Genomic DNA, 18,186 nt, shown 5'->3' on the forward strand with positions numbered 1-18,186 from the left:
CCATGACTAAAATATGTCTGAAAAATGTCTTTACACCAGAGTAAGTCCAAATTAAAAGCAATCTGTTAGGACAATGGCTTGATGGGGAATTTGACCCGAGCTTGTAAGCGCGTCCATTGGTTGCCTGTGTACTTGGAGTTCAATTTAAGATTCTTGAATTTGTTTTGAAATCTTTGCAACCTCACAGTGCAGAGGTATCTGGTTCAATTCCAGCTCCGGCCTCCCTGTGTGGAGTTTGCATGTTCTCCCCGGGCCTGCGTGGGTTTTCTCCGGGTCCTCCGGTTTCCTCCCACATTCCAAAAACATGCGTGGCAGGCTGATTGAACGCTCTAAATTGCCCCTAGGTGTGAGTGTGGGCGTGCATGGTTGTTTGTCTCTGTGTGCCCTGCGATTGGCTGGCAACCAATTCGGGGTGTCCCCCGCCTACTGCCCGAAGGCAGCTGGGATGGGCTCCAGCTCCCCCCGCGACCCAAGTGAGGATAAAGCGGTTCGGAAGATGAATGAATGAATTATTTAAATTACAAGTGATGATGTAATGTACGTTCATACACACATACACACGCATGACATGGACGTACACACACGTTACTAAATCCTACTACAACTAAATAGCGTGTAAATAGTCTATAATGTTTGTCAAATGTAAAATTGTTACACTGGTTGGATTGGTAAAAAAAAAATTTCAAAATCAAAGGCACATTTTTTTGTTGTTTATAGAAGAAAACGACTGTTCAGATGTTTGAGGCGTTACAAAAGCATCAGTCAGTGTTATGCACAAAAGCTTGTGTTCTGTATTTTTGGTGGTTCAAAATCAGTGATTTGGTTGATATCAGCCCATGTTTTACTGCTGATTATGGAAAAAATGGAATAGGGTAGAACCAAATATGTCTGTTAAATGAAAAGGCAAGAAAAAAAAAGAATCTTCAGAGCCGCAGCAGCGTGTTCTACTGTACGAAATTAGTGTGGTAAAAAAGTTCCAGTAATTTGTACTTTGAAGTAATCAGTTTTACTGTACTTAATGTAAAATTCTGCTGCTACATTTTGATCTCTTTTGGAAGAAAACTCTACTTACAAATTTTTTATTGAGCAACAAATCTGTTCATGACATGGCAGACGTCAAAGTGCTAACAATGTTAAGCTATGTCTCAATGATTTGAGAAAACAACTGACATGTCAGGGTCAGTGTGTCAAGACAAGACAAGGCAAAGAAAAACGACTACGAGAGACAACACCAAGTGTGATGACAAAAGAGGTGCACAGTGTTCAGTTAATTCCGTTTTTTCACGGCCCTCTGAATAGGGATCGTCGGCCAGCATGGAAGGATCACTCTTTCTGTACTTTTTTGATACATTTATTGGGACACTTTGCAGCAGAAGATGTCGTAGTAGATGAAACGGAAGTAGTTGCAGTAGCAGTAGCAGAAGCAGGTAATAACCTAAAGCACACATAAATGCAGTAAAAAATGAATACATCTATCTTTCTGCATCACGATGTAAATATGTATAGAATTTACATTAATTAATACTTTTATTTTAACAATACATTTAATAAGTACTTTAATCAACCATGATTTCACTATGTATTATTATCGTCATTATTTTAAACCTAAGAAACCATACATCACAAACATACCAAGTCGACTCGAATAAAAGAACTACAAGTCCCAAAAGGTCACCCGGAAGTGGAGCGCCGGCATGATTACGCCAGCTGCAACGCAATGTACTTTGTTCAAACATCAAATTGCAGCTGGACAAACATGACAACTATGCAAAATGAGTTAAATAAAGACACAACTGTTCTAGACACACTTTGGCCCACGCTGTCTAAATTGCCGATTGCGAACGGTAACTAACTGTGATTGCAAACATAAAGCACAACGGACACAACGCAAAGCAGACAAACAAAGCAACCGATCATGATCGAATCTAAAGCTAACTTTACATACAGTATCTGGTAAAGAAAAGCACACGCGTAGCTTACCATTGGGCCATGCCGACGACGAAGTGAGTGTATTCGCAAACGTAACATAATGCGATCCTGTTTTTTATACGTCGCGCGAACGATCACCTGTCAGTGGCAGCCCCGCCCCTCTTAAAGTGCCAGGTTAATCCAACACACAGCATCACCAAAAGGCAACAAGGGTGACCGGGGCACAGCAAATATTGGCACAGCCAGTATGCGGCTACTCGACTGCGAGATGATGAGAGTCACTGAGGTGATGGAGAGTCAAAGAAGAAAATGAAAGAAACAGACATGGCTCTTTTTGACTAATGAGTGCAAAGAAATCAGAACCCTCCTTGTGGAGGACAGGCTTTCATTTTCCCTGGCTACTCTAATCTTTCTTTCTGTATTTCAAATTCAACTGCTGAAGGGACCCAGGTGTGTGTGTGTGTGTGTGTGTGTGTGTGCGTGTGCGTGTGTGCGCGCGCGCAGTTGCGTTAAAGTGAATACAAAAACTCACTTGACGATCAGATACATACTGTCATGTCTTCCAAAATATTGTCTTGTTCGTTTTTGCTTCACTGGTGACATTGCACTGCGAAGACTCACCTCACCTCCCCAAAACATTCACACAAAGCCGCGCTTGTAAAATATTCCCGGCATCAAACCTCAGAAAAGCAAATATGCTCTTGCTCATGGTTTCTATTGGAGGGTTGAGAAGCAATGAGAAGAAAATATAAAGCTAGTTCAAAGCCTCTGACTGACGACACAAACGAGCCGCGCAGGACAACAACAAAAGAAAAGATGACTCAGCTCAGGTTCAGGGCAACATGAAAAGGGACTTACGTGCTTCTGTGTGTGTACTGAAAAAACATTTTGGTTGCAGGATAAATACAAAGAAGGCTTGTGAGACTGGACTGGAATTACAATTTTAATGGAGGAGAAGAAGGGAAAGGTTGCCACAAGAAACTAAGCAGCAATAAAAAGGACAATATAAACTGCGAAGCGGGCTCTATATGACAAATTCTGGTAACTTTTCAGACTTGTCATCACCGTTAAGGAAAAGCGACCAGTAGGGTGGTGGTGGGCAAATTCAGACAGTCTTTTTGGCTGATAATATACAACAACGCAAGCATTGATGCAAGGTTGTGGTGACCCTGGGCAAGGCAGCCAACTGCTTCAAACTGTTAGTAAGTGTCTGTGTGCGCACTCAACAAGAAGTCTGTGGTTTTCACAATTCAAATTCCTGTGCCCATTACAAACGGCCAGACAGCATTCAAGAGAGCGAAGAGTAATCATCCTGCAAAAACGAGACCAACTTTTCATTTTCTCTGAGTCCTGCAAGTACATCAAGCTTCAAGGCTCACAAGATGTTGCTCAACATGGATTCGATTGAATGGAGAAACAAGAGGACAAGATTGAGGGAGACCGTATGTTCTGTACTATAAGGCGCACCTTCAATGAATGACCTATTTTAAAACCTTTTGCATATATAGATAGGGCCCACTGCATTATAAGGCTCATAGAATAGAAACTGCAATAGTGGCTCTGGTTGCGTAATGCATCCACTAGATGGAGCTACGCTAAAGGGAATAGAATAAAATACAATACAGCTTTACTGATATCGAGCTTTCACAACCGCTGCAGCTGGAACAAAGTCATGAGAAGTGGTCACAAACACGAACATGAAACATACTTCAAAATGGCGCCGCGTGAGTGGCTGCCTTCCAGCAGCTCCTATATTTTGTTGTTCTACTTCTTCCTTTCATAACTTTGCTGCTGTGAATCTGGAATTTCTCCATTGCGAGACTAATAAAGGTTTTCTTATCTTAAATACAAATGGCATTATAAAACAATGAAAGAAAGACAAACGTTATGAAGACAATTGATTCAACAAAAAGGCAAACAAACCTCATGGGCTCACATTCACCAGGGGCTAAATATCCATAGAAGTCTTGCTTGTCTCCTTCATTCGTTTAGTCAGTATTTAACGATGCTATTGGTATTATCTTCGCTTCAGAATGGCTACGCAGAGTTCACAAAGTAGTTACTTGGTTGAGTGTGTGTTGGCGAATACACAAGTCAATTACATTTGGTTCTTAGATGGCATCCAAATGCAAACAGGGAAACAATTCAATGGGGAATATAAAGAGACTGTGACACCATATATAAGGGCACACTGTCGGCTTTTGGGAAAATTGAATGCTTTTAGGTGCGCTTTATAGTGGGGAAAATACGTTAATAAGACACACAAATACTGAGCGAGCCCACCGAATCGCACGAACTTCATACTCTCCAGCACTCCTGAATAGACCTTACCAGGGAGGCTGAGGAGTGTGATCCCTCTGGAGTTGGAACACACCCTCTGGTCCCCGTTTTTAAAAAGAGGGACCCACCACCCCGGTCTGCCAATCCAGAGGCACTCTCCCCGCTGACCACGCGATGTTGCAGAGGCGTGTCAACCAGGACAGCCCCACAACATCCAGAGCCTAGAGGAACTCCGGGCGGATCTCATCCACCCCTGGGGCCTTGCCACCGAGGAGCTTTTTAACCACATAGGTGACCTCAACCACAGAGATAGAGCCCACCTCAGGGTCCTCAGACTCTGCTTCCTCCAAGGAAGGTGTGTTGGTGGGGTTGAGGAGGTCTTCGAAGTACTCTGCCCACCGGTTCACAATGTCCCAAGTCAAAGTCAGCAGCGCCCCATCCCCACTGTACACAGTGTGAGTGGTGCACTGTTTCCCCCTCCTGAGACGTCGGATGGTGGACCAGAATTTCCTCAAAGTCACATTGCACCCGACCCCTTTGGCCCCTCCCATGGGTGGTGAGCCCATGAGAAGGGAGACCCACGTTGCCTCTTCGGGCTGAGCCCGGCCGAGCCCCATGGGTGTAGGCCCGGCCACCGGGCGCTCGCCAACGAGCCCCATCTCCTGGCCCGGCTCCAGAGGGGGGCCCCGGTGACCCGCGTCCGGGCAAGGAAAACTGAGTGCCATTTATTTTATTCATCATTAGGGGTTTGTGAGCCGTGCTTTGTCTGGTCCCTCACCTAGGACCTGTTTGCCATGGGTGACCCTGCCAGGGGCATAAAGCCCCAGACAACTTAGCTCCTAGGATCATTGGGACACACAAACCCCTCCACCACGGTCAGGTGACGGCTCACCGAGGGGCTGATTTATACTGTGGCGTCTAATCTGGCAGGACACTTTGGCGCTGGAATATATGCACTGTTGAAGTGAGTTTTGTTGGAAGTTTTGAACAGCGCCTACATTTGGGCTTATCAAGCTTACAAAAGCAGGTTTATACTTAACTAAAAGTTAGGTTTAATTTGCCCATTTATAGCGCATCACATTAGACGTAGCACAAAGCTAATGTGCTTTCTTTATACAATATGATTTCTCGATAGACTGTACAGTGTTGAATTTTCCTTTGTCGTATGCGCCGCTTTGATAGTAAACTTCAAATTGAGGGACAAGGCAACACCTTGAAGCAAACACGCTGTAGAATATTTGAATACCTTGTATTGTGCGTCAATATAGTACTGGGGTAATATAATATTAAAAGTCAAAGGGTCTTGAAAGACTAGAGAAGTCCTTGTTTATTACTTCCTCCTCCTTCCTTCAACTCGTGGTTTTTACTAAATGCAGATGAGTTCACTGCATTAACAGACACACAATGCATGAAAAATATGAACCAGTTAGCACTCTACAATACAAATATGTTTAACGTATTGTCCAATTTGCTTGGTAAAAAAAAAAAAAAAAAGAAAAGAAAAAAGTTGCGCTCTTGCTTTTTATCTGTAATGTTTCTCAATCATCCCGGTCATTCTAATCTGCAGAGATGGAATCAAAGCAACTGTTTTTTTTGGTTGTTTTTTTTTTGTCATTTGATTTGACTTGAAATAACCTCCCCACAATACTGCACTTAAAAAAAAAAAAGGGATATTAGGCGCAATGGGCATGGGATCAATTCCTCTTCAATGCACTCTTTGCCATCGTCTTGCGATCGAAAGGGCAATCTGCCCGAGGTGCACTCAGCCAGGATCGGAAATGCACGGCTGCATGACTGGATAGAAAGCTGATCTCGATGAGCCCATCTGAAGATGAACTGAGAGAACGCTACCGGTTTGTTTGAACAGCGCCTACATTTGGGCTTATCAAGCCTCGGCGACTCCGTCATGCAGACGCAGCTCATTTGGTGAAGCCGTCGGCTTAGCTGATGCCAGTGTGGCGCAAACAACAACACCCATCCAATTCAAAAAATGTTTCTCTCCATACCAAACAAACAGCGCATTATGCCTTTGTGAACCTTCTATTGCACTCCTCCACTTTACGCCTCATTAGATATATTTTTATGAGCCTTGCTGAGTAATTAAGATCTTAATTAGGGGCAGGATTTGCATACTCGCCCTAATTTGCAATGATGTGACAGTCTTCCACATGCTTATGAATGCAAACTCTTCAAAACAACTCGTAAACATTACTTGCACGCAAGACGAGCGTTGAGATGGATTCATGGACAGCGGGGTTAATATACGTCATTTCTGGGACAGCAATAACAGCGGTATTTGAGGTTTCAGAGCTCAGATTTGTCCCTCGATGTTTTCAATGTACACATTGCACCCGTCATCAGCATTACATGTTTTGAATAAAAACACAAAATGTAAAAGACATTATCAAGAAATACACCATTTCCAAAATGTGTCATTACTGTGCGTACTGTTGTATATGTTTGTAGGATGGGGCTGAACAATTTTGGAAAATTATCCAAAAAAAAATTCCACCTCAGTATCGCAAGTGTGATTTAATATGCCATTGAACTGTTGAAGTAATTTTGAAATCAGAGATGCAAGTTATGATTTACTAGCACTGATTCCAAATCTGCCCTAATTTTTTTTTGCCGTGCAACAGGTATTCATCATAATAATGACAATTTTAGAAAACGTGATATAGTCATGCAATTAATCATTTCTGAATTAAGGGTTAGGCTCAGCAAGAGATGGATTTTTTTTCCTGAAACATTATAGCTACAAATGACAACGCATGTTAAAGTCCATCCTGCGTAAGCTTTTAAGGTCAAACGTCAAAACAGAAATCTCAAAAAACCTAGATGTGCGAGAAAAACGTCAACTAAAATACAAAAAGCCCACCGACTGACCAAAACGAAGCTGGGGTTGGTTTGTTTTTTTCACCTAACAGCCTTCACAATTTGAAAATTCCATTCCACAACATTGAGTATTTGTGTGTTTTTCCCGTTGAATAAATATCTGAAAATACATCATGACTGTGGCTGTTGTTCGACAAATGCCAGGGCATCAATCTGACTTTTTCCCCACTTCATGAGAAGGGCTGCATTTCTGAAGGTCACTAGTAACGCAAAGCAAAAAACCAAACAAACAAAAATCAACCAAGTGATTAAAAGCTTGTTAATTGGGGCATGGTCCCAGCACAGCCTGCTGAACAGTTTCAACTTCAGGGGTTGAGCTGCACCTTTTATGAAAAAGCACAAAGATCTGAATGGAGATTTTTTTTTTTTAAACAGAAATAATTAGGAAATGGTATTAGAGTGACAATGGAAGACGGTGACCATGTGAGAAGGCAAAGAGAGGGAAAGAGGAGAGCGTCTTGTCATTTGGACGGTGCACTTAAGCCCGTGAACCTTTGAAATTGAACATGGGGTTGCAGAAGGAAAGGGATCATGAGCGGTAGATCTGGAAAGCAGAAGGAAGTCTGTCGAAACTTGGGGAAGAGAGCTGCGGATGACGAAAGTCCCTCTTGCTCTATGACAGGTTTGTTCTCCTCTAAATGGCATCAGCTGAGCGGAGCATAACAGTGAAGAGTGATGCGGAGGCAGAGGGGGAGAGAAGGATGAGGGAAGACACTTGGGAGTGAGTGACTACAAAGATTGACAAAAACAAGCATCAAGGGAGGGAGGAGCAACTCCCAGCAGAACCTGTCCGAGCAGCACAGGAGAGAAGCAGCTGTGTTATGATGCGTCTGCACCTGCATTGATGTGCCAGGAGGGATAAAGGAGCGAGAGCGCTCTCTGTTGAAAAGATGGCCGCAAATCTGATCAGCTTTCAATTGCCTTTCCTGCCCTTTATTCTTCTCCTCTTCACAGAACACTGCAAATCCTTTTTTTCCCCCCTTTTGCATTCATTGAGTCTTTGTCTCATGTCAACATGATCCTGCTGAGCTCGTCGAGCTGCCGAAGGCAGTGGTGGCGCTCGTACATAATGCACTCAGAACAATGTGGCCTTGATGTCTTCCTCTTCAAAAGGGAAAATGGTTGGATTTTATTTACGACAATAGCTCTTTGGGAAAACTGTATTTATTTATTGACTTACGTGGGGTGAAAGCCATGTGGTCACATCACAACAGGCTGAATAATGAGTGGCCTTCAAACCAGGGTATGAACAACACATCTGAGAGCCGCAGATGCGTATTGCCACCTTCTTACATAAAATGGTCAAAGTCAGGGACTTTGATGCAATTTTTCATCAGGCTTACGGGGGGAACACAGGTATGCACCTCCTAACCAGATGTGTAGCAAACATGCCATTTTAAACATGGACAAAATACGTGGAAATTAGATGCTACCTGCTCGTAATCCATTTCATATTTGATCATGCATATCTCAATGCCTGATCCACCTTCCTAACCCAACAACAAAGGCTTTGGAGCAAACAACAAAACAACCATACGTCCATTTTCAATGCCACTTATCCTGAAGAGGGTTGCAGGGGGTGCTAGAGCCTATCCCAGCTGACTATGGGCAAAAGGCAGACAATACCCGAAAATGTTTGTCCTGCACATCATTCTAAATTCACCCAATGACTAAATAAATAAATTAAACAAAGAAAAGAGAAGGTGTGAGAGTACAAGAGCCAGTGTAAGCTCAACTGAGACATGTCTTCCGTTTAGTGGTGATTAGTGATATTACAATTTAAAAACTACATTCAAACTCTGCATATTTACAATTTAGCACTTGCAAAGTTGGATATTTATGTGTTGGAGTTTGTTTGCTTCCCCACCCTTATATTATTTATATAATAATAATAAATTTCATTTTGAAAGCGCTTTTCATCATACTCACACAAGAGTTTAAAACACGGGACAAAATGTACACTTTAAAGTCAAGCATACATGACAGCAAACACATTTAGAAGAAAAACAAAGCAGAAATGGGTATAAGAGATTAAAAGGTGTTAAAAGCATTGCGTAACAGGTGAGTTTTAAGAAATGATTTGAAGGATTGGAGCTCAGTACAGTTGCGGATGTGTTGTGGTAGAGAGTTCCAGAGCGTAGGGGCGGCGACGGAGAAGGCTCGGTCCCCCAAGGTTTTGAGCTTGGTCACGGGGATGGTGAGGAGGTTTGTGTTTGAGGAGCAGAGGTTGCGGGAAGGAGTGTATTGGTGAAGGTCGGAAAGGTAGGAGGGGGACTGATTGTGAAGGGCTTTATAGTTGAGTAGGAGGAGTTTAAACTGAATACGCTGGGGAACGGAAGGCAGTAGAGGTTTTTAAGGACGGGGGTGATGTGATCACGAGTGCGGGTGTGGGTGAGTAGATGGATTTACTGTAGTTTATTGAGGAGTTTGAATGTTGTACCGTAGGGGATGCTATTGCAGTAGTCAAGGCGGGAGTTGATGAAGGCGTTGATGATGGTTTGAGCAGCATTGAAAGAAAGTGAAGGGCAGAGGTGAGAAATTTTTTACATACTTGTCAATAAAGATGATTCTGAGATTTTATATATACAGTATATATATATATATATATATATATATATATATACATACTGTATATATATATATATATATATATATATGTATTACGAAAACCTTTATTAGTCTCGCAATGGAGAAATTCCCAATTCACAGCAGCAAAGTTATGAAAGGAAGAAGTAGAACAACAAAATATAGGAGCTGCTGGAAAGGCAGCCACTCACGCGGCACCATTTTGAAGTCAAAATAACAAAAATAACACAACACATAGGACACAGACAGTCGTGCAATCTTCACTTCTTTTCTGCATACACTTTGTTATCTGAAGCAGTTATCGATGAAAGAGGAGAGGATCAAAGCTATATATATATACAGTATATATATATATATATATATATATATATTGTATTAGAACTGTCAAACGATTAAAATATTTAATCTAATTAAAAATGCAACTGTCATAATTAATTCAAATTCACTGAAAATTAATCGTGATTAATCACGCATTTTTATCGTTTCTGAATTTCCTTTTATATTTAGGATCAAAGCTATATATATATACAGTATATATATATATATATATATACAGTATATATATATATTGTATTAGAACTGTCAAACAATTAAAATATTTAATCTAATTAAAAATGCAACTGTCATAATTAATTCAAATTCACTGAAAATTAATCGTGATTAATCACGCATTTTTATTGTTTCTGAATTTCCTTTTATATTTATTTGTCCTATTTTTCCCCATTTTAATGCTCTCATTAACATGGAATCATGAATCAGTTTTCTATGTGCAAAATGCAAATATTTACTGAAATAACAATTTCGATTTTCAATTTTACATGAACATTTTTCACTTGGAGCAGTTTTTCACACATAATCTCTCACACAATATTACTGTCCATCAACAACAGTGAAAAAAATATTTTGTCACACAAACAGCTGCTTTAAAAGCTCTTTTTATGGAATCAAAACAGAGCAATATAACATTATAAAGTACACATCGAAGGTAAACTAGGACTAAGCCTATAGTGGATTTAAGCCATGGTTGCATACTTCGTTTTTCTCAAGTTTGCTTTGAACACAGCAGTCAGGCTATGTTGATTCTGTTGGTCCTTCTTGCGTGGATGTCTCTCTACGGTTTTGTGGAGACATCATTTCGGATGACTGCACTTGGTTCGATGACAACACTGGAGACGTTTTATTTTCAGTGTTCGCGAGGTCACTACCACTGCAACGCTGAACTCTCGTCGTGCCTCAGCGCACCGTCACTGTCAGATGAACACAGAAAAGCTCCACCCGCTTTATTTATATGGCCACGAAACACTGTAACCTTCCAAACAAAATAGTTCCAAACAAGTAACAATCACGTCAGTGGCATACATAGTACTCAACAGGCTACCTGCTCTTTATTCACCAGAGGCTCATCAACCTCGTCTCTTATTTCTCTCCCAAAACAGTGTCTTCTCCTGCTTGGTGTACCTTAGCCTTCTCCGCTACGTACAATCTCTGTACACAGCCTGTAATGGAGGCTCTCGCTGGCAATCCGTAGTGGAGTCGTTAGATGCAATGCGAATGATTTCAGCTTGATTCGAGCTGTGGACAATGCATGCAGGAGCCATACATTTAGCTATGGCTTCAGCAAATATGTTCTTCATCGTGTTATCCATTTTCTTCGCTTTGAAATGATCCATAGCTGTCTGTCTGAGACGAGGGGGCGGAGTACTCACGTCAGCTGTGTGCTTGGCCATTAAGTGGTATTTCAGACTCGACGTGCTATGATGATAGCTCAGTTTACGACTGCAAAACATACAGGTAACTTTGGTCTTGTCAGTGGAACAATCTGGCAACTTTTTAAAAGTAAACTTTCCATTCATAAACTCCTTAAGTATCCGTTTTCTGTGTCTCGCGCTGCCGTGGCTGGCAAAACAAACGTGCGTGGACCTGTGCAGCGCGCTTGTTGTTTTGTTTCTGGTTTATTTATAGAGCAACATAACATCCGCTGTGACGTGCGCCGCGTTAATCTCGCGAGAAAAAAATGTAATCCCGTTAAAATTCATTTAAATGCCAATAAAAACGTGCGAAACTGACAGCTCAAATATATATATATATATGGCGGCTGGATAGCTCAGTTGGTAAGGCATTGGTTTGGCGTACGGGAGACGGTGGTTCGAATCCTGCTTGGGGCAAAAATGAGCACATAACACCATCCAGTGTGGGTCCTTGGGCAAGATCCTTCACGCGAATGCCTACCTCATACAATGATGAGAGACAATAAAACGAATGACATGCCGGCTCAGACGTCGCCCGGCCAAACAGGTGCTGGGGGACCAGAGCACCTTGATGAAAAATGGGCTACTGGAACAAAGCGGAGACGGGAGAGATGCGATAAAATGGCTCTGTTGGAATGCTACTACTCAAGCAACCCTAGTCAGAGGGGTTACATGCAGAGAATGTGGGCTAAATGGTTACTTTAACCCACAGTCACGGTTGACCACGAAACAACTAGTAGCTCAGTGTTCCAACATCCACAAACGGCAACTGCTGTCACAACTTGAGATTGATGAGGTACAACGCAGGTTCCATGGTGTAGGGCCCCAGGCTGCCAGATCAGAGGAGGAGGTCATACCAGAGATTGGGAGGCAAGCCCCAATGAATGCAGATGATGAGCTTGGGAGGCCAGCCCCAATGAATGAAATGCTGAGCGAGGCAGCAACTGACCTGAAAGCTAAGATCATGGCGAGAATGAAAGCTGGGCAACCTAGAAACCGATTACAACGGCGATGTGAAGTACCACCTGAAAGTCTCATGGAAAGTGTGAATGCAGCACTGAGGGCGATCCCTACCGTAACGATCACGGAAACCAATGAGCTGATATACGCTTCAGCATCAGTGATCCTAGAGATGTTTGGTGATAAGAGCAACCATGGAAGCCATGAGATACGTTACCCACCATGGAAAAAGGAGGCTAAGATCAAGGCGGCTCGGAAAGATGTGAGTCAATTGACGGAGGCCCAGAGAGGTGTGATAAAAAGGCCGAGACCCGAGAGGTACATCCAGATGACCATACCTGAAGCACTCGAAACTGCCAAACAAAGGCTCCAAGCCTTGTCCAGCCGCCTAAAGCGGTAGACGAAAGAGAATGAGGCCAGACGAATAAACAGGCTGTTCGCAACACAACCTGAGAAAGTGTACGCTCAGTGGCAGGGTCCTCGCGCACTCGGGGCAGTGACCCCCAAACTAGATGAGTGGTTGCAACAGATCCCGGGAACAACATCGGACATCTCAGTCCAGAAATGTGCAGTGCTGGGAACAGCAAGGATACTGCGCAGAACCCTCAAGCTTCCTGGCCTCTGGTAGAGGACCCGAGCTGAATCAGGGACGGACACCACCCGAGGGGTGAGACGAGGATTTTTTTATATAGATTTCAGAATTATTTGGGTTTGTAAAAACAAAAACATTTTTTTTTCCAAAATTAATCAAAGGGCTACTCACAGTGTTCAATGCCCACGGGCCACCAGTTGTTCATCCCTGACCCAAGTTTTATTTTGACAAGAATTATTTTGGGGAGGACTTAAAAATGTCTTCATGATGTTGGCCACCGATGCCATTCTCGGCTACGTCCTTAGTTCAAGTGATCATTCAATTCTGCCCCACAAATGAAATTATTAATAAATACAGTCCATATTTGGTTGAAATTGGGGGGGGGGGGGCGGTAATTAAGCCATTATTTTTGGAAGATGACCATATGAAAACCAAAATAGACTTACCATGTCTGAAAACTGGATGGGTGGCCTGTGCAGAAAATGAGGGCTGAAGCCAGCTATTTATCCGCCTGGCTATCAGCCATGTTGAGGTCTTTTTTTGAACAAAGAAAATAATGATTGTGTTTGGCTTGGCAAAGGGAGACAGCCCCACAACCTAACTCCAGAGACCCAATTAATACAATGTCCCCGCTGTTCAAGTCCACAGCAGTAAGTGCTTGCTGCATGGCGTATATGTCAGAAACAGAGAGAAGAGAAAGATTTGATAGTAGCTTTCAAGAGAGGATGTTATTGAACGCAATGCCCTTACCATGACTAGCCCCCCTGCAGTTCAGGCAAGCTGCTTTTATTTGCATCGTGCAGGGTCACTGGAACTAACAGTCAGCTGTTTTTTTTTTTTATTATGGTCAATGTTCTTCTGGAAATCAAAACCTAGAACATCGAAGCCTTAGCTAATTAGCAAAGGCGCACACCGAGAGGGGTGAATGAATGTGATCGAACTGGATAATTTGGCTTAAATTGCAGTCGGAGAATCACCCCTGCACACCGGGCAAGTGGCCCATGTTCGTAGAGACACTATCCGGAACAGAAAACTTTAACCCCTGGTGTATTGAAAGTATTGAAGCGTACATATACTGCACTGCACTATACTGTTTGTTTTGGTTTTTGGTTTTTTTTGAGGGGGGGAGTGGGGGCGCAAGCAACATGGTGTGATTTTCAAGGGTGCTGCAGCTACACTGAATTTATATAAAGAGGAGGCGGGCAGGAATTACGGAGAGAGTGACCGAAACGCTCAATGCAGTGGTTCTTAACCTGGGTTTGATCGAACCCTTGGGGTTCGGTGAATGGGTCTCAGGGGTTCGACGGAGCCTCTGCCATGGAGGTTAAGACACACCCGACTCAACATGTCAATTCGTTATGACATCACTGGCTGGTTCATTTTGTACACAATTTTAAAAATGTATACTTATGTATTGAAATTGTATTTAAACTGGTTCATTTTGTGCACAATTTAAAAAACGTATACTTATGTATTGACATTTTAGTTAGGTTTTTTCTGTTTTTAATAAAAGCGTTTTTTATGCCTTGAATTTGTAAAAAAAATTAATTATTTTTACTTTTCACGAATGAAGGGTTCGGTGAATGTGCATATGAGCTGGTTGGGTTTGGTACCCTGAACAAGGTTAAGAACCACTGCAAAGTAAGTCGAGTTGCCAATGCACGTGGCTCATTCTGCAATCGGAGGACACTCTGTCTTCCTCACCCCCATAAAATTTCAAACAATCTATCTATGCACAAAAGACAAGCATGTGGACACTTGTGTAAATTCTAGTTGTCCTGAGACCAAACACAATTGGGGCTGTAGTTAAAGTGATATCTGAACAGCTCTTGAGCACACCCTACACCAGGGGTCACCAAACCTTCTGAAGCTGACAGCTATTTTTTGAGTATTGATTAATGCAAAGGGCAATCAGGTTCATACACACGTTTGAACAAACAAAATTGCTACCTTTATAACCTTATATTAATCATTAAAGTTATTAACTTGTGTGAAGACACTGATCATGTTTATGATTTTTCATAGCAATGATGAAACAAGTGAATAGCATTATGCAATATGGAATCCAACCTCCGTCTGATTTTTGAAGAACACTACTATATCTTAATGTTGTTCAAGACGGTATTTGGAAGGGTAAATGTTTTTTTAACTGGTACTTTGTTTTTGTTTTTTTTTTAACTTGCAGAATGAAAGGAACGCGCCGTTGCCAAGGAAGGCGATTTCCCGACTGAGCTGTTCCTTTCCGCTAAATCCTAATTGAAGAGCTGTCCTGTTCATTGTGACGTCCGCCCCAGCAAAGCACCACACAGCAAGTCCCAAGGGGGGAAACCGCACACACGCTTCAAACGAGGTCACATCAAACACAAGTCATAAAACAGCAATGACAAGATACGTGACTCACGTTGACGCTCCGAAAACTTTGAGGTGCGTAAAAAAAAAAAAAAGCCGAGTTTACAAAAATATTTTCGCACTTCCTACCTTTTCCACCGAGAGCACAGGAAAGGCCCCAGACGAGCCAAAAGAGGAAATCAGGCACGGCGATCTTCGCCATGGCGGTCAGTTGGTACGGCGTAAACCTACGCGTTCTGCCCTCCTTGTTCAGCCGGTGTCGTGTGAAAAGCTGCGCGAGTTCCTCCACCGGCCGCTCTCGCTCTGTCTCATCATGGGCGTGTGGAGAGACGTTCAGTGACAGCTCGGAGAGATTACGCGCCCAATAGTCTTCGTGAAATGTCGTTTCATTTAACTGCGTTTCAAAATTAAGTCCTGTATTATTGTTGAGCCAACAGAAAACGTCGGAGGTAGTTACCAATACTGTGTAGTACAATTCTAATCCCTGAGACTCAATGTACTCGACGCGTTTAGCTTCTGCTGCAGGTTGAGCAATATCCTACTCTACAACAGTCAGACGAATTTAACACAATCGTTAGCATATGTGCCAGTTCCATAATAGGATATCAGAAACTAGTTGCTTTTTAAATGTAACTGTTTCTAATCACATTTCATCTGTCCTATAGCCAGCCACTCCACCTATTAGATAGATAGATAGATAGATAGATAGATAGATAGATAGATAGATAGATAGATAGATAGATAGATAGATAGATAGATAGATAGATGTGTCTTTGTTCATCAACCTATGCCAGTGATGTATAGTGACAGGCAGAACAATTAATGCTCTTCCACTAGATGGCACAAGGTACCACAGGGGTCCTCGAGGGCGCCTATCCTGCTAGTTTTACATTTTATATAGTCTTACATCGTATGAAACACTGAAAGGTCTGCATTGATGACATGTATTTCATCCAGACCCACGTCTAAATGATATACAGTATTTTGCTCATGTTCATGATACGTCCTGAATAAAAGTCGAGCAATATGACAAAACTAGATTACAGAATATTCTCATGACATCCATCCATGTTCCGATCCACTTTGGGGCAGGGGACTGGAGCTTATTTATACTGCAAATTATATGAGCTTTGTGTTCAAACAAATAGGCACAGCTTTCACACTGAGTTCATTTGTGAAAATGAGATCATTATTTCAGAAAGTGTACAGACTGTGCGATTTGTGATGATTTTGTCTGGTGGTGCACCATGAGATTTTTCTAATGTAGAATATATATGTTGGGTCAAAAAAAGTTGGGATACACTGTTGTAGAGTGTTTAGGGGTTTGTGGGCACTGTTTCCCATCATGCTTTGCTGAGTTCAGCACCAACGTGTGTTCAAGTCAGTTTTCAGTAATACATTTATGTCCTCTTTAAAGTTACATGATCCTATTTATGTGAGTTGAGGTAGATTTGGGAATGGAAATATATCACACTGAGAATGATAACTTACCGTTTGATACATTCCAGCTGCATCTTCCTAGAAAGCATCACAACGGCACAGCTTACACTGTCAGAAATGTAAGTCTTTCAGCTTTCACACCATATGTTCTCCAATTATTCTTCCTTTTTCCTCTGCTCCTGGGTGTGGGTGTGTGTGCTCTGAGGATTAGAGTGAAAGGCGGCTCTCAAGTGAGTTCGGAAGACAACAACACAAATACACATGCAGAAACACAAAGTTACATGCGTACACTGTCACATTTTCCTTTGTTATTGTTTTCCTGAAATGGGTTGGCTGGTTCAAAGCAGTCAAGGGGAGAATTATAATGAGGTGTTCCTTTACCTCTCTTGTGTCTTATTGTTAATCATTCCAAAGGGAGAGAAGAGGTGGGATAAAACACATTCCTGTATTTTGGCCTGTGATTGGCTGGCAACCAGTTTAGGGTGTACCCCACCTACTGCCCAAAGACATCTGGGATAGGCTCCAGCACGCACATGACCCTCGTGAGGATAAAACGGTTCAGATAATGGATGGATGGATGGATATACTGTATATTGGCTTAATTGGCATGTCTTTAGTTCTAATCTCAGCAATGTGCTCATTGCCAATTTGGTTTTTAACATGTACCAGTTTCAACCAGTTTGAACTTCAAAAGTGTCAAAACTTAATTGAAATTACTCTCTGGCCTTATTTAGTAGCTTTTTGACACTTGAATTCTATAACAATCTAATTAACGGTGTGGCTCTGATGGTGAAGTGCTACACTCACGTTACTTTGGTGCTGCCAGCGTGGGTTCAGTTCCGACTCAGGACTGGTGTGAAGGGTTGGTCTGTTTCTATATGTCCCGGAGATTAACTGGCAACCAGTCTGGAGTGCAGTCTGACTTGCGCCCGAATTTTGCTACTGTGAACTCCATTACACCCCTGACCCTAAACTAGATATGCAATATAGAAAATTGATTATACATGTATGAGTTATGACTGTGATTGGCTGGCCACCAGTCCAAGCTGTACCCCGCCTACTGTCTGAAGACACCTGGGACCGTCATGAGGATGAAACAGTTGGATAAGTTATAATTTTATTTTCAAAAAAATGAATATCCAAAATATCGACAGAAGTTTTTTTTAACTACATTTTTTATTACTATGTATAATTACTTATACATCGTGCATTTTAGACCTGACGCCAGTCGCCAATCGAGATTATTTGGGAACAAATTCAAGTTGTCTAGTCTTGCACCATGGACAGCTCCGTCATGACTCCATCCACGAGGTGTCGCACTTAAACTGTTTCTTCCCCGCAGAACGGAACTTAACACTGTTCCTTGTCGTATCACGGAGCTAAAACAGTGTGACACATTGATGATGA

At 42.2% G+C, this 18,186-nt stretch overlaps 1 protein-coding gene across 1 annotated transcript in view; it reads right to left on the reverse strand.

Moving 5' to 3' along the window:
• The window catches only part of clstn2a (calsyntenin 2a), a 130,685-nt gene extending 115,065 nt beyond the window's left edge, over positions 1–15,620 (reverse strand). The window contains exon 1 of the mRNA XM_086129026.1: positions 15,469–15,620. Within this exon, the coding sequence (XP_085985152.1) occupies positions 15,469–15,541 (73 nt within the window). The 5' untranslated portion in view covers positions 15,542–15,620. The remainder of the gene's footprint in view (positions 1–15,468) is intronic.
• Between the last annotated feature and the right edge of the window lie 2,566 nt (positions 15,621–18,186).

Source organism: Hippocampus guttulatus, chromosome 14, assembly GCF_054856545.1.
Source record: "Hippocampus guttulatus isolate MCC_2025c chromosome 14, RoL_Hgut_1.0, whole genome shotgun sequence".
Lineage (NCBI taxonomy): Eukaryota > Metazoa > Chordata > Actinopteri > Syngnathiformes > Syngnathidae > Hippocampus > Hippocampus guttulatus.